At 37.0% G+C, this 16,689-nt stretch overlaps 1 protein-coding gene and 1 non-coding gene across 5 annotated transcripts in view; one reads left to right on the top strand and one right to left on the bottom strand.

Annotated features, from left to right (window-relative positions):
* The window catches only part of SLC25A26 (solute carrier family 25 member 26), a 139,066-nt gene that overhangs the window by 86,031 nt on the left and 36,346 nt on the right, over positions 1–16,689 (bottom strand). For 3 of the 4 annotated variants that reach the window (XM_058288146.2, XM_071212152.1, XM_071212151.1), the window contains exon 5: positions 16,491–16,538. The exons of the other annotated variant lie outside the window; for it this stretch is intronic. In XM_058288146.2, coding sequence (XP_058144129.1) covers positions 16,491–16,538 — 48 coding nt within the window. The remainder of the gene's footprint in view (positions 1–16,490; positions 16,539–16,689) is intronic. 4 annotated transcript variants of the gene reach the window in all.
* LOC111761648 (U6 spliceosomal RNA) lies at positions 1,638–1,744 on the top strand. Its single transcript, XR_002794944.2, has one exon. It is a non-coding gene; the product is annotated as a U6 spliceosomal RNA (small nuclear RNA).

Below are 16,689 nucleotides of genomic sequence, written 5' to 3'. Positions count from 1 at the left end.
TCAACTACAGAAAATTAAAGAATATTACCTTAATCAAATGATTAAACTTAGCTTCACCAAGAATGAGACAAACTGACATTATGTGCCTCCTGGTATAATACAATATCAAGTACACAATATCATCTATGTTGTGTCAAAGAAAAAAAAATTTACTCTGAATCTAATCATAAGGAATTCAGACAATTTCAATTATGAGACTGTCTGTAGAACAAATGCCCTAGATGAGGGGTAATAAGGGGTCTGGTGAGCTTGAACTGAAATTCACAAAACATTATTCCTGGGATGTGTTGGTGCAGGTGTGATGTATTTATTCAATAATACACAGAATAGTGTGGACCTAGTAAGGGGTCTGTAGTTTTCACCTGACTGGCAAAGGAGTCCATGGAACAAAAAAGGTTAAGAAAACCCCTGCTTAGACTCTTACAAAAATGTCCATATCACAGCAGAGGGTAGGAAGGGGGAATATAGATGGAACCTAATCACCAAATGCAATGTGTGATCCTTTAACAAAGCTTTGGGAGAGAATGCAATAAAACTGTTGTTATTGGGACAATAGGGAAAACTATGAAACTGATCATGTATTAAATATTAAAGTATCAATTTTTAATTTATTGGGAATGTAACGGGTTTACGGTTATGAGAAGTATGTCTCCATTCTTAGGAGTTAAATGCTATAATAATTAGTGATTAAGTGTTGGGATGTCTACTACTTTCTTAAAATGCTTCAGGAAAGACAAAACATAAAGAGGGATAAAACAATAGAGGCTGAATTTCAAAATAGATACATGCTTTAACTTTTCTGTAAGCTATAATTTTTCAAAAACAAAGAGTTGGAAAGGGGGGAAAAGAAGGATTTATTTGTTGATTTATTTAGGATTTATTTATTTATTATTTAGAGGTACTGGGAATTGAACCTGAGACCTTCGTACATGCAAAGCAGGCACTCAACCACTGAGCTACACCCACTCCACAACAACTGCTCATTTTATTTATTTATTTATTTTTAAGATTTATTTATTTATTTCTCCCCCCCTCCCCAGCTGTCTGCTCTGTTTCCATTCGCTGTGTGTTCTTCTGTGTCCGATTCTATTCTTATCAGTGGCCCAGGAATCAGTGTCTATTTTGTTGTATCATCTTGATGCATCAGCTCTCCATGTGTGCAATGCCACTCCTGGGCAGGCTGGACTTTCTTTCGCGCATGGCACCTCTCCTTAGGGGTATACTACTTGCGCATGGGACTCCCCTACACGGTGGACACCCTTGCATGGCACAGCACTCCTTGCGTGCATCAACACTGCGCATGGGCCAGCTCCACACGGGTCACGGAGGTCCTGGGTTTGAACTGTGGATCTCCCATGTGGTAGGTGGATGCTCTATCTATTGAGCCAAGTCTGCTTCCCAACTGTTCATTTTAAAACATCCTTATTCATATACTCAATAAAGAAAAGAAAATACATGTATATAATAAATATTTACTAGTTTGTAAATGGTTTACAAGGTAAACAGACAGCATGGCTTGCTTGGGTATCATGACTAAATATGTAAGGCATGTATACTTCATAATCGCTCAGTAGGTAATATTGATTTTTTGAAGGACTGATGTGAAGATTAAATGAAAAACATATAAAAAGTACCTTGTGCTCACTTCGGCAGCATATATACTAAAACTGGAACGATACAGAGAAGTTTAGCATGGCCCCTGCGCAAGGATGACAAGCAAATTCGTGAAGCATTCCATATTTTAAAAAAAGTACCTAGTCTAGCATACAGCAGATGCTGGATAAATTAATCTACTTCCTCCTTCAAATACATAAAAATAATAAATGATGAAAATTTACCATTTACTGAGAGGCTAGGTATGCCAGACACTTTGCTTGGGTTTTCCTTTTTTTTTTAAGGCGGTACTGGGGATTGAACCCATAACCTCGTACATGGGAAGCAGGTGTTCAACCACTGAGCTACATTGCTCCCCTTGGGTTTTCAAGTTTAATCAAAACTACTCTAAAACTCAATGGCTGAAAAGTGTTACATGCACTACACACAATATTTTCTAACTCATATTAAATGTCTGTAAGGATGAAGAAAAAAACCTTGGTAAACAACTGTAAGAACCAATAAATAACTCAGAAGACAGAGTAACTTTCACAAGCTCTTTGTTGCTCAAGAAAGACTCGTCATAGTCTCCGCCTGACATAAATATTATTGATCTCTTCTACTAAGCAAATGACATACATAATTTGCCCCATGAAACAAAATAAACCTCATCCAAAAGTGATTTTTAACTTGTTCATCATTCCTTTCCCCAAAATTCACAGATAAACAGGAAAGGGTCACAACATGTGGATCAAGGTACATGTGTACTGTATCAGAAACTTGGTAATGACTTCATTAAACTCCAAACTAACTTAACTATCAATTTCCTAAATTAGGATGCATTCTACAGTGGTATGATCAAAATACTTCTCTAAGTTTATTAACATTATTAACAGCTAATTAATGTGATTCCTTCCTACATTAAAAAAAATCAATGAAACCAAATAGTGAATGACCATCACCAACTGTCTTTTGTAAGAGCCTTTATAAATTATATTAGGCACTAGAAAAAGATAATAAAGTGAATATTACCTGATAAAAATCAAGATAAAATAATGATCTTCAGAAAAATGAGCTATAGTCTCATATTTACTATGCCTTAAAGCATTTACTTTAGGTGAGGGACTGAGGTACCAGAGATGAATTGCCCAAAGTTACAGAGCTGGTCAGAAGCAGAGCTGTGGTGGGAACTCAAGCAAACCACTATGCTCCAAAGCCTTCAGGAAAACAGCAAATCCAACACAAGAAAGCAGTGAAAAGAAGTCCAGACACAGTGAATAATCACACCAGATTAAAAAATTAGGATGGAAGATTCCAAGATTCCCAAGGGAAAAAAAGACTCAGTAGAAAGGACAATACGACTTTGAGGTTGTCATACTTAAATATACAAAATAGGCAAATAACGCACCAAAAAAAGTTCATGTACCAAATGTTCAGCAAATTAAAGTATGGGTTAACTTTAAGGAATAATGGAGGGCAAAATAAAGGTCTATTTGATTCTGAAGTTGGAAACCTATCTTTCAGAGTGGCACAGAGGCCATGACACAGGATCGATATAAAAGGAAATATACCCCAACAACAGTACCAGCCAACCACTCAGGAAGTCTCAATAATACAAACACTGGTTCATGGGTGTTCAACTTTTAGAATTAATCCAGACAAATCATGGAAGAAGTGATTGTGGGTGAGGGAGAGGATGAAAGTGTCAACTTGAGAATGTAGGGGTGAAAGTCCAGGTGAGAGAAAGTCATACTAGAAAGTGAGATTTGAAAGTTACAATGGAAAAGATGGCAAAAAGGAAGTATCAGTCTCATATTATAAAGAGCAAGTTATATGCTGATAGAACTTTGTGGGATAAGAACTAGAAACATAAATATATATATAATTTAAAATTTCTAAAGTAACCAGAGGAATTAAATTTATCTAACTCACATGCTAGGATGAAATGGTTGGGGAGGGACATAATGTGAGCTAAACTGCATCTTTCATTCCAAAGACTCAAGGGATTACATTTGACAAATTAAGAAAAATGTTTAAATACATTATCCAGAAATATGGATGTAATAAGAATTAAAAATAGACAGAGTTAAAAGAAGTTACCCCTAGGAAACGGACTTTGGCCCAGTGGTTAGGGCGTCCGTCTACCACATGGGAGGTCTGCGGTTCAAACCCCGGGCCTCCTTGACCCGTGTGGAGCTGGCCCATGCGCAGTGCTGATGCGCACAAGGAGTGCCATGCCACAAAGGGGTGTCCCCCGTGTAGGGGAGCCCCACGTGCAAGGAGTGCACCCGTAAGGAGAGCCGCCCAGCGCGAAAGAAAGTGCAGCCTGCCCAGGAATGGCGCCACCCACACTTTCTGTGCCGCTGACGACAACAGAAGCGGACAAAGAAACAAGACGCAGCAAAAAGACACAGAAAACAGACAATCGGGGGAGGGGAGGGGAATTAAATAAAAATAAAAATAAATCTTTAAAAAAAAAAAAAAGAAGTTACCCCTAGAATGTAGAATCAGAGTAGAAAAGGATAGGGCAGGAAACTTACTTTTGATCATAAGTTCTTCTATATTATTTGACTTATTACAAATCACATGATCTACTTTGATAAAAATGTTTTTTTAAATATTTATTTTATTTATTTCTCCCCACCCCCTCACTGTTTGCATTTGCTGTGTCTGTTCATCTTGTTTCTTTAGGAGACACTGGGAACCAAACTCAGGACTTCTGATATGGGAGGGAGGCACCTAATCAATTGAGTCACCTCCATTCCTTACTTTGTTGGGTCTCTCATTGTGTTTTTTCTTCTCGTGTATCTTGTTGCATCATCTTGTTGCGTCGGCTTGCTGTAACTGTCTGTCGCGCTAGCTCAGTCTTGCTTGTCCTCTTTAGGAGGCACCAGGAACCCCCATTCCCTGCTTTGTTGTGTCTCCCGTTATGTTTTTCTCTTGTGCCTCTTGTTACATCAGCCTGCTAGGCTTGCCTGTCACACAGCTTGCTGTTTTCTTTAGGAGGCACTGATAATTGAACCAGAGACCTCCCATGTGGTAGGTGGGAACTCAATCACTTGAGCCACATCTGCTTCTCAAAATTTAACTTGTTATTTTAGGGGAACTTTTAAAACTAAAATACTTCACACAATTTCCATACCTGATCCTTCTTGTTACTTAATTTAAGTAATTTAAAGACATTCATCAAATTAGTAGAATTCACACATACCTGTCACCCAGCTTCTCTAACATTAACAACTTAGATAACTAGAGTATAATTATTAAAATCGGCTACTAGTATTCGTGCAATACTAATAGGTAAACTACAGATTTTATTTTAATTTCACCAGTTTCCCCCCTAATGTTCTTTTTCTGTTCCAGGATCCAACACTGCATTTACTTGCTGTGTCTCCTCAGACTCCTGCCATCTGTGACAGTTTTATTCTTTCCTTGTTTTTCATGACCTTGAACTTTTGATCTTTTCAAATTTGTTCATCTCCCAGTTTGGATTTGTCTGATGTTTTCTTATGATTAGAGTGAGGTTATACATTTTTTTGGCAAGAAGACTAGAGAAGCGATGTGTTCTTGGTGTATAAGGGTGTATGATGCTAAAATATCTTATTGTTGTTGATAATAACTTTGATCACTCAGATAAGATGGTGTCTGCCAGTTTCTTCACTGTAAAATTACTATTTTACCCTTTATAATTGATCAATAACTTGAGGGAAATATTTTTAAATTCTGGCATTCATTTTTGTAAAGCTAAATACACAATGAAGTAATATCTAGAATTTGCTTTAAAATAATACAGAAGTAGGGGAAGTGGGTCTGAGTATAGATGGAACAATATTGGCCACTAAGTTGGTAATTGTTGAAGCTGGGTGATGGGCCCATAGAGATTAAATCTGTTCATCTACTTTTGCATATCTTTAAATTTCTTCATGATAAAAATAAAGCAAAATTAAAAAGCTAATAAATAAATGTAATTATTGATCACATGTGTACCTAAAGATAAAATAAATTTGTGTATTTAGGTGCTATTTACTATGTTTGGATTTTCATTTTTCTAATAGGAGCCATTTTTAAGGCACCAAGCAATAAACTCAAGAGCTTCCAGAGTCCACACATTTTGAACTGTCTGCCACCTTTAAAACACAGGCATTGTGCGCCCTCTAGTGTGCTGTTCTATAACACAGAGGTCTTGGGTCAACAAGTTCAGTAACAAAAAGCAGAGTATTTACGCAGAGGAAAAGACATGTCTTTTCCTTGCACCAATTTCTGCTTCTCCACCCATCAATAAATTATCTGCTGATTACATAGCTACACTTATAAGGTCTAGAAAGGAAGTACCAAAAACCATTTCAATGCCAATGATTATCAATATCCCCCACACACACTGTACTGTTTCTCAGCACACGTGCTGAAGTCTAGAGAAGAAAAGAGGACAAAAAAATAAAATTTGTCAAAAGAACGCCAAGCGACGTTAATAAAGGCTGAGTGAAGAAAGATGTTGAAACCAATAATAATGCCTAATTTAGCACCATCTTTTTGTATTTTGTCCACATATATGGTTCCATTTCTATGTTTTAGAATTTACTAACATTCAGAAATTGTGCTCCACATTCGAGTCAACAGGTTTTTGGTTCAAGTCTTGCAGATATGCCAATAGTTTATTTTCCTGTGATTTACTAAACATTTCTTAGGAATGATAAGTGTATATATCTGTAAGATATGAGCAGGAAACAAAGTAAACAAGAAACATGAGCTTTGAGATTACATAGGCTTGAGCTCAAATTCTAGGCTTGCTACATAATAGCTATATTATCCACTTTTTCTAAACCGTATCTTACTGAAATCTTATCTTACTTCAAAAAAAGTAGAAAAACTTTACAGGAAGCAGATGTGGTTCAAGCAACTGGGCTCCTGTCTACCATATAGGATGCCCTCCTGGTGAAGGTAAGCTGGCCCATGTAGCAAGCTGGCCCACGGGGAGTACTATCCCACACAGGAGGGCTGCCCCACACAGGAATGCTGGCCCACACGGAGAGCTGGTGCAGCAAGATGATGCAACAAAAAGAGACAGAGAAGAGAGATAATAAGAGACACAGCAGATCAGGGAGCTGAGGTGGCACAAGAGAATGATTGCCCCTCTCCCACTATGAAAAGTCCCAGGATCGGTTCCCAGAGCCATCTAATGAGAATACAAGCAGACACAGAAGAACACACAGTGAATGAACACAGAGAGCAGATGGGGGGAGGTGGGGAAAGGAAAGGGGGAGAAATAAATAAATAAACCTTAAAAAATTTTTTAGAATTTTATTTAAGGATTAGAAAAATGAATATAAAGTACATGATCATAATTAGCATTTAAATTATAACTATTATCTTTATATGATCCCAATGTAATCTGTGACCAAATAGTGAAATCCACAAATACTTTCAATAGTTCCTGTAAATGATTCCCTTCAACCACAATCCCTGAATTATAGGTAAAAATTCTAGTTTGATTTTCTTAATATAGAAAGTTTTTTTCTTAATATTTCTTTTAGGATAGCATTTGTTCACACAATCAGATAAGAGTACAGGACTGAGAAATGAAGAATAATTCTTGACCCACAGGGTCCACTGGACATAATTTGAATTTCTTCATGAATAAATTATTTATTATTTTCATACCTCATTCAAAAATGTTTTGAATAAATAAATATTCATAGGAGCAACCTTAACTAGTTTCTGATGCAATTAAAATACAGGCTTTTGTGGAGGGCACACCACCAGGAAATGTGATAACAAAAGACAAGAAGGAAATTAACCTCATTGGCAGTACAGATAAAGTTTGTTGGTAGAAAATCATTAACCTGCTTGGGAATTAAGTAAGGACCCTATAATTCTTGCCAAATGCATTTTAGTCTGAACATCTGCTGGAGATTTTAAATATCTAAGAATTTAAGACTAGGCTACTTCTGAGAAGTCAAGTCATTGATTTATTCATGAAATACTTTGAGCTTACATGTATTTGGGCATACTTTAAGGTGTTGGATTAATAACAGGGAACAAAACAAACAAAGCTCACTGCCCTCAGGTGCTTATATTCTAGTAGAGGAAGGGGGATAGAGAAAAAAATATGTAAACATGGAATAAAGATTTCAGACAATGATGTATGCTAGGGTAGTGGGTGAGTGACCCAGAAGGGCAAGCATTTTTTAGCAAAAGTGGTCAGGGGAGGCCCCTCACAGCTGGGGAATGTATACTAATACTTACAAATCATGCAAACATAGGGGATAATATGCACTTAGAAGGCACTGTTCAGCCTGAACAACTCTATCCAAGCAGATTCTCTATGTCTGTTCATTCTATTATATAGAAACACTACTGAATTTGGGGTGTTGATGTGGTATCCCACTATTTTGTTGAATTCATTTATTAGCTCCACGTGCTTTGCTGTCTACTCTTCAGGATATTCTATACATAAGATCATGTCATCTGCAAACAGTGAAAGCTGTACTTCTTCCTTTCTAACTTGGATGCCTTTTATTTCCTTTTCTTTCCCCAAATCAGTCTGGAATTTATAGTACGATGTTAAGTAACAAAGGTGACAGTGGGCATCTTTGTCTTGTTCCTGATCTTAGGGGGAAAGCTTTCAGTCTTTCACCATTGAGTTTGATGTTAGCTGTGGGTTTTTCATTATCTATCCTTTATCGTATTGAGGAAGAGCCCTATTCCTAGTTTTCTGAGTTTTTTTTTTTTTTTTATCAAGAAGGGGTGCTATATGGGAGGTCCGCGGTTCAAACCCCGGGCCTCTTTGACCCATGTGGAGCTGGCCCATGCGCAGGGCTGATGTGCACAAGGAGTGCCCTGCCATGCAGGGGTGTCCCCCGTGTAGGGGAGCCCCACACGCAAGGAGCGCACACCGTAAGGAGAGCCACCCAGCACCAAAAAAAAATGTAGCCTGCCCAGGAATGGTGCCACACACACGGAGAGCTGACACAACAAGATGATGCAACAAAAAGAAACACAGATTCCTGTGCCGCTGACAACAACAGAAGCGGACAAAGAAGAAGACGCAGCAAAGAGACACAGAGAACAGACAACCGGGGTGGGGGGTGGGGGGGAAGGGGAGAGAAATAAATAAATCTGAAAAAAAACCCAGCATGGTACTCACATAAGAACAGGCGTTTAGACCAATGGGTGCTAGATTTTAGCAAATGACTTTCACTTTTTTTTTTTTTTTTAAGGTACCAGGGCTGGGGGCTGAAACTGCGGCCTTGTATGTGGGAAGCTGGTGCTCAACCACTGAGTGACATCAGCTCCCCAACGAAATTACTTTTCAACAGAGCTTCCACACTGGTGCCCAAAAAGAACAAAGTTGGCAGAAAAAGATTAACAACAGACATTACAGTTTACAAATTAGAAGTAAATATCCCCAAAAATGTGGTCCAGACAGGTGCTATAGGGATGTTAACAACTGGATACACCCAAGTATAAGCTGAAGCTGTAAGTGTATGAGATGGTTTCCTTTCTGAAGGTATGGGACTTTAGATGAAAGGATCTGAATACACAGAATACGGCAGGCACTGTAGGGTGACTCATTAAAAGCATTCCCAGGCAGCAGATGCAGTCAAGTGGGTTGAGCACCTGCTTCCCATGTACAAGGTCCTGGGTTCATTCCCCAGTACCTCCTAAAAACAAACAAACAAAAAAGAACTCACTGGGGAGCAGATGTAGCTCAGTGATTGAGCATCTGCTTCCCATGTGCAAGGACCTGGGTTCAATTTCTGGTACTTCCTTAAAAAAAAAAAAAAAAAATTCACAGCTCCTCCTTCATCTAGTTTTATCTGCACTGAAAAACTACATATTCAACTTCCCAATTTCCATACAACCCATGAAGGCCCTAAAACACAATTCTGGCTCATCATAATTTTTGTTTTCCAGATAAAGAGAGGGACAGATAATGCAAGTGTGGCCTCCTACCCTTCCCTCTCTTCATGCTTGGAACAGGACTCTGATGCCTAACAGGGCTCTGATGTCTAAATGTACAGCAATTGTGTACTACTGCTGTGGTTGTGTACTACTGCTATGACAGTGTCATGATACTGACTACAAGACAATGAGCCAAGGCATTTAGAGTTAGGCCAGCAGAATGAAAGCCTGGACCTCCACTTCCTCATTTAGCCAGTACTCACTCTTAGACTGACCACCTCCAAATTTTATTGTTACAGAGGGAGAGAAAGACTTCTGTAAGCCACTGTAGTCAGATTTTCTGTTATTTGCAACCTGAATGCAACCCAAACTGATGCACAAAGATGAAGGAAGAGGATATTCCACATGGGATGGAAAACACAAAGGAATAATAAAGAAAGAACCACTTCAACACAATGGCTTTTGAGCTAAAAATTAAAGTGAAGAATTTAGAGATAATTTGCCTCTTTATCCAATGGCTTTACCCTAAAGAGCCAGATTATTACATTTATATCCCAAAATACCATATACACAAGAACTGGTGTCCCTTCAGGACAACATGGCCATGTCCAATAATGGAAATAAGTAGCATTTTCAAAACTGTGTAATGCAAAGGAAATTTGTCCAAAGAATGAGAAAAGTAAATAACAGCTGGTTTCATGTAAACGAAACATGAGAAAATATGCACCAAAAGCTAAAGTAATTTTTCTACATTAACATATTTTTACTGAATTGTTCTTTTTAAAAATGTTTGCTTAAGAGGTGATGAAAAACTTTAGGCTAAAATCCATATTTGGAGTAATAAATTTAGGTTCTTGAATTAAAGAATGAACAAAATAAACTGTCATTCATTCTTCATAGAACATTTCTACAGTTATAATAATGTAAATGCAATTAAGTGACTCATTTTATAAATCTCTGTGATAAAAGGGGAAATTTCATTTTCGTTTGTTTAATATTCCCACTAAGAAGAATGTCTCATTACACATTTACTGAAAACCTAAACAATAAAACAATGGACATATTCCAAGAGCAAAGAGGGATTTTTTTCTTTTCCCATGAAGCTAACATTATGGAATTTTAACAGATGTTCTATTTGGTCATAGTTAATAAAATGAATTAGGTAGGATTAGAATAGGGTTCAATATGTTTGCATTGGATTTTAACTTAAAAACAATTTCACATTAAAAGTTTCAAAAGATTTATAATCATTTTTCCCCTTTCAGTAGAATTACTAGGATGTGGAAATAAGTGATTAATTACTGTACTTAATACTTTTCTAAAGAAACCAGGCCTATAAAAACTATTTTTTCGAGGTTTAAAAAGACTGAAATTTTAGAAAATTATATGTTCTCTGGAGTTTCATCACATATCTAAGGCAAAGGTCTTTATAATGTAGGGTACTGAGGCAGGTGAGCCAGGGAAATGAGAAGACGAGCCACAACATGGCAAACAGACAGCATGGCTGCAAGGTCCCGCAGAGACCCTGAGTTTAACCCAAGGTCCCAGTGTCTCTTTACTGGACCTCCCCTTGGCTCCAGATATTCCAAACAGGCCTCACCACTGACTCCCTCCATTGGTGGGGCAACCAGTAACAGCTGGAGCCCCTCCCCTTAGCATTAGAAATGCAGAGGAATAATTAATAGTTTAAAAGGTAACCACCAAGGCAGAGCTTGCTCTCTCTGTCTAGCAGAACCTGGACCAAATCTCAGTACATATTTCCATCCTTCTCTCCCATTTCTCAATAAGCTCTGTTCTTTACCCTCATTGGGAAGAATTCCCAATAAATTCTTTTTACTGGCCTAAATAAACCGGCATGTTCTTAAATTATTTTATGCAACATAGCCAAGAACCTAGAGGAATCCAACACTTCCCATCTTCAGCATGAAAAGACTCAGATGCCAACCCCCATAATTCCAAGCTCTCTTTAGAGTTCCTTCAGTATTCTTAAATGGTCATGGTGTCTGCTAACATCTGAACAACAACAACAAAATCAGTCAAAGAAATTAAGAAAAAAGAAAACCCAACAAATATTTACTGAGTGCTAAATCTGTGGAAAGTACTATGTTAGAGTATATGCATGCTACAAAGAGGTAAAAATCCAAAAACTATTTAAGAGGAACTATCTTGTAAACACAAGGCATACTTATACATAGCCAGGCAGAACCAAAATATGAAAACAAACCAAAATAGAAAGGAAGAGGTAAATCAAAGAAAAGGATTTCATACAAACACACAGACACAGTTTTTTCTGATAAGAAAAAACTTTTATCATATAGCACTAATTTAACCAAAATATGAAAACAAACCAAAATAGAAAGGGGTAAATCAAAGAAAAGGATTTCATACAAACACACACAGTTTTTTCTGATAAGAAAAAACTTTTATCATATAGCACTAATTTTTCTCTTTTTACTACCATGAACAGGAAATAGTAGTATATAGGCTTAAGAATCACTATTCTTAAGTAACAGAGGTTCTAAGTATAGTTGCTTCATATATTTTTCAATGGAAAATATTTAAGTGTTGTAATCTTTCCCTCTCCAATTAGAGCTGAGAAGCTTTACAGTAATAATGGTTATTTGGCCCCTAGTGCAAACCCAACAATTCACAAATGACTTTCACATGTTCAAATGGAGACAGATAAAGGTTGCATCCCTGTCCAGGAATCTAATGACCCAGAGACAGGTTTCTTAATTTCTGAGTCTCCTAGAAAGCCATATTGCTGTAATAGCTGCCTTATAGGACTGCTATACAATTTAAATTAGGACAGTCTAATGGAAAGTTCCCAGCAGACAGACAAGATTCCTAGCAGGCAGGCAAACTTGAGCTTCCAAGAGCAGAGAGTGGGAAGGTGGCAGAGCTACATCTCCTGTTTGGGTAGTGTTTCCTGTCCAAAGCCCTTTCACAGTTAATAAGAGTATTAATAATTACAGCCAACATCTTGTCGATGTACCATGTGCCAGGCATGACAAAATGCACTTTACATGGATCACTCCATTTAATTCTCACAATAACTTTATGACGATTCAAATTAGTTAACAGTAAAGGAAATAAAATGGTTCTTAGATATATATTAATAGACCTAGTCTCACTTAAAATTAGTGGATGTAGCTCAAGTGGTTGAATACCTGCTTCCCATGTACAAAGTCCCAGGTTCAATTCCTGGACCTCCTAAAAACCAAACAAACAAACAAAAAAACCCAACTCTCATTGGGGAGGAGATGTAGCTCAGTGATTGAACACCTGCTTCCCATGTATGGGGTCCTGGGTTCAATCCCCAGTATCTCCTTTAAAAAAACAAAACTACAAGATCCTTTTTTTCTCTTAGATTGCAAGGACCCCTGGTGAAATGGGGAAAAACCAAGCACTCCTAATTTGTTGGCAAAAGTGTCCACTGGTACTTTAATGAAGGGCAATTTAGCAAATACTTATCAAAAGTACAAATGCCCATACTTTACAACTAGCAACTCCACTTCTTGGCATGAAGCATATACATACTCTCAAACACATACAAAATAACACACAAACAATATTATTCACTACAGCACATTTGTAATATCCATCAACAGGAAACTGGTTAAATAAACAATAGCTCATTTGTACAACGGAGTACTATGCAATCATTAAAAGATAGGCTGCACTTTATGAATTGGCATAGAATGATCTCCAGGATATATTAGGTTAAAAAAAAAAAAAAACCCCAAGAAGCGGAACACCCAGGATAAAGTGTCTCTGGAAAAATTCACAGAAGACATGAACAGTTTTGGGGTGAAAAGAATTGATGGCTAAATAATAGAGTTGGGAAGAAGAATTTGAAGTGCATAGCCACTGGACTAGGACTCGCATTGCCTGAAACAGACCATGGTAACTAAGCCTGGAAAGCTGCCATGTCTACTTGCAAGTGAACTTGCCAGAAGGAGTGAAAGATTCTGGACCTAGCAAACAGTTTGGGAGCTTAGACTAGGTTTACAGAATAGGCTGAATGACTTGTTTGGTCTACCTGACTGATTTTGACTGCATGTGCAGCAGAATTTGGTGTGAAATGTACTTTCACTGGAGCCTGGTAGCAAAATTATTTATGTGGGGAGATAATCATGCCTATCTCAAAATCTCTTTAGTGGCTTCCATTACTTACCCAAAAGAAGTTAGGATTTCTTCATTACCTTCATGGCAATATTCTGCCATTAGGGAAACTCCAGGCAGCTTCTGGCCTTCAAATTTGTGCAGGCAAGAGTAAGACAGCAGTAAAGTGTCACCCAGACTCCAGGGACACATCAGTTGGGATGAGAAGTTCAACTTCTCATGGCAAGTACCCCATTTTCTGAGTACACTCTTGAAACACCCTTATTTTGCTTGAGGTAGAGGGAAAAGGCTCTCACCTCTTTGCTAGTAGAAACAAAGTACATAAGTTCTTTCATATGCTTGCACCTTTGCTCTTACTGCTCCATCTACCTGTCTCCTTGACCACTTATAATTGCCACTCCTTCAAGAATCAAGATTCATTTGAAATGATGAAAAAATAGAGTATGACTCAAGCATGGAAATCCCAGCTGCATCCTGTCTATATGTATTATTACAGCACATATTAAGCTGTACTGTGAGGTGTCTACTCCCCTATTCATTTCCCCACCAAGCAAGTGACTCCTTTTGAGCAGACATGTTTTGCATCATGCCCAATCCACAGCAGTCACTCTAAAAATATGTGGACAAAGGATATTTACTCAGCCTCACTCCGACTTTTTTTGAAACAACTAACCTTTCTCTGCTTTCTTCCTCCACAGAAGACCTTCTAATTTACATCCAAGATTGTAGAGGTGCCTTCCACAGAACTTGCAGAACAATGGACCCTCTGAGGTCAACCTGGCTATGAAAGCAGCCATGATTTTGCTCCCCATTTCTATCTTATTGCAATAACACCATTGCACCATGGTATTTGGTTGGGCACATCTAATTTGGCCAAGATTATAAGGAAGATGAATCCTGAAAAGGTGAGATAAATAGTATAATGTGCTGACCTTGCTTAGACTAGTCTAAACATCACAGTTAACTAAAATAATTTAGAATAACATAAAGGATAATCATGTAATCGCTACAAACAACAAATGCAGTAAAAAAAAAAAAGTGGCAGCATTCACAAAATCTAATGAATACACACAATATATTTTATAATACTTGAATTCAAACTTCAATCTCATTCTCATGGCTACTGCCATGGAGAAAACTATTTTAAAGAAAAAATTGCAAGCAGAATAAATGTATAAGTTTCCCGGTCATTCTCACTAAAGCTTCAATGTGTTTTCTTATTTAAATAATCAAACAAGCTCTTGGCAAAAAGATTTCATATTGGTGTCAGAAAAATGTAAGAATCGAAACTATTTATAATGAAAAAATTTTGTTTAAAGCAGATATCACTTCTTATGTTTCTCATTTTGAAAAAAAGGTACATTTAATTCAGCAATAATTCTCCTCTCATCCTATCACAGAATCTCTACCAAAGCAATATTTCAACCAAAATCAGTTCTGAAGGATATTTTATGAATACGCATAAAGCAGAAGACCCCAATTAAATTTCCAACAAAGTACTGCCATTTTGAGTAAACAAAGTCATCACAGTGGGGTCACACTATTTGTAAGGATTGCCGCCTAGAAATTAATTACTAGCTTGACATATGCCAAAACAAATTTTTAAAAGAACAGAATGCAGTTGTTACCAGGTGTTTTATCTATTTGTTTGTATGCAAACCCAGTATTTTATGGCATGTAAATATATTCATTTATTCAGCACATCTCAGAGAAATCAAAAAGGCTTAATGCCTCCCTTGAGTAAACAGCACATTTAACAGTGAGTCAGAAAATAAGTAGAGAATGAAGATATAGTGAAGATGGTATTTTTGAAAGACGCACAAACAACTAATTTTGAAACATTCGGGTTGCCTTAAAAAGAGGTTTTTAAAAAATTTACTCTAACTTTCTACTACATTAAAAGTTGTTACCTTGTAGAAATCAAAATTTAAATAATACTTAATAGCATTGGTGTTGCATCAAGAATATGGTAATATACAGTAAAATACAGAACAAAGTACCTGAGAATAAAATGAGGAATTTCAAAGAATTTCCATATTCTAATCATTAGAATATTTCTTTAAATTAAAAACATTTTTTATAAATGAAAATGTTTTAGTATCAAAGGAACTCCAAATAGAAAACAATGATGCAGAGTCGAAATATGTAGGTCCTCACGTGTGTTCTTTAATAGAAAATTATGTTCTAAACCAAAAACTTCTCTTATATCTCACATGTCTATAAATCAGTCTCAACTTCCAAATAGCCTCTTCTATGGGAGGCAAGTAAAACATGCTTCCTACAGCAATAAGTGAAATCATTTTTCTTTTGTTTTTAACCAAAAAAGGAAAAAGAAATACATTTTCTATGTATGGAATCATGGAATTTTGGAGTTAGAAGGAACAGGGAGTGAGGTGGCTTGGTCGGGGTCACACTGCAGTATCAGGACTCCAGACCAGCTCATAGTGTTTTGTTACCCTCTTTGCCATCAGGAAGCCAAGAACTAACAGCGTGATTCTGACTTCTGACTCACTTGTCTCTTACAGTGCTGCTCTCATGACATTAATTTTGTGTATTACAGTAATTAACTTGATATTTCACCATTCATAGTTATTTCTTAATATTCTGGCTATAACAGATATTTAGTCAGCCTAGAATAACAGTGAAATTATCAAATGGACCGTTTTGAGCACTGGAACTGCTCTTTCAGCAAACCCATTCTTTTAGATATAATAAGCAAAATAAGATGAAACAGTTTTTTTAAAAGTGGCCATAATTTCTCTTAATTTTTAAAACCAGCTTCCTGAAATAAACTTCCAACTGCTAAGACTCTTAAGTTTACTGAATAAGCACATCATTCTTTCAGACTTCAATACTGAAAACTGAGTTACCTCTCTTAAAACTGTGCTTCTGTAGCCTCGATACAATCCTTGGATGCCCTGAAACAAACAAAAAGTTGAGCGATCAGAAAGTTATAACAGCAGAGATCTCTCAACAGTATTCTAAGTGAAGCAGATTTTACCTGTTCTAAAGTTTGAGTTGTAAAATGTTCACAGTAACTATGGTTACGGTTCAGTAAGGTTAAAGGTT

This window comes from Dasypus novemcinctus, chromosome 26 (assembly GCF_030445035.2).
Source record: "Dasypus novemcinctus isolate mDasNov1 chromosome 26, mDasNov1.1.hap2, whole genome shotgun sequence".
NCBI classification, from domain to species: Eukaryota; Metazoa; Chordata; class Mammalia; order Cingulata; family Dasypodidae; genus Dasypus; species Dasypus novemcinctus.
Note: the sequence above shows the minus strand (reverse complement) of the source record. Positions and strands in the feature narration are given on the sequence as shown.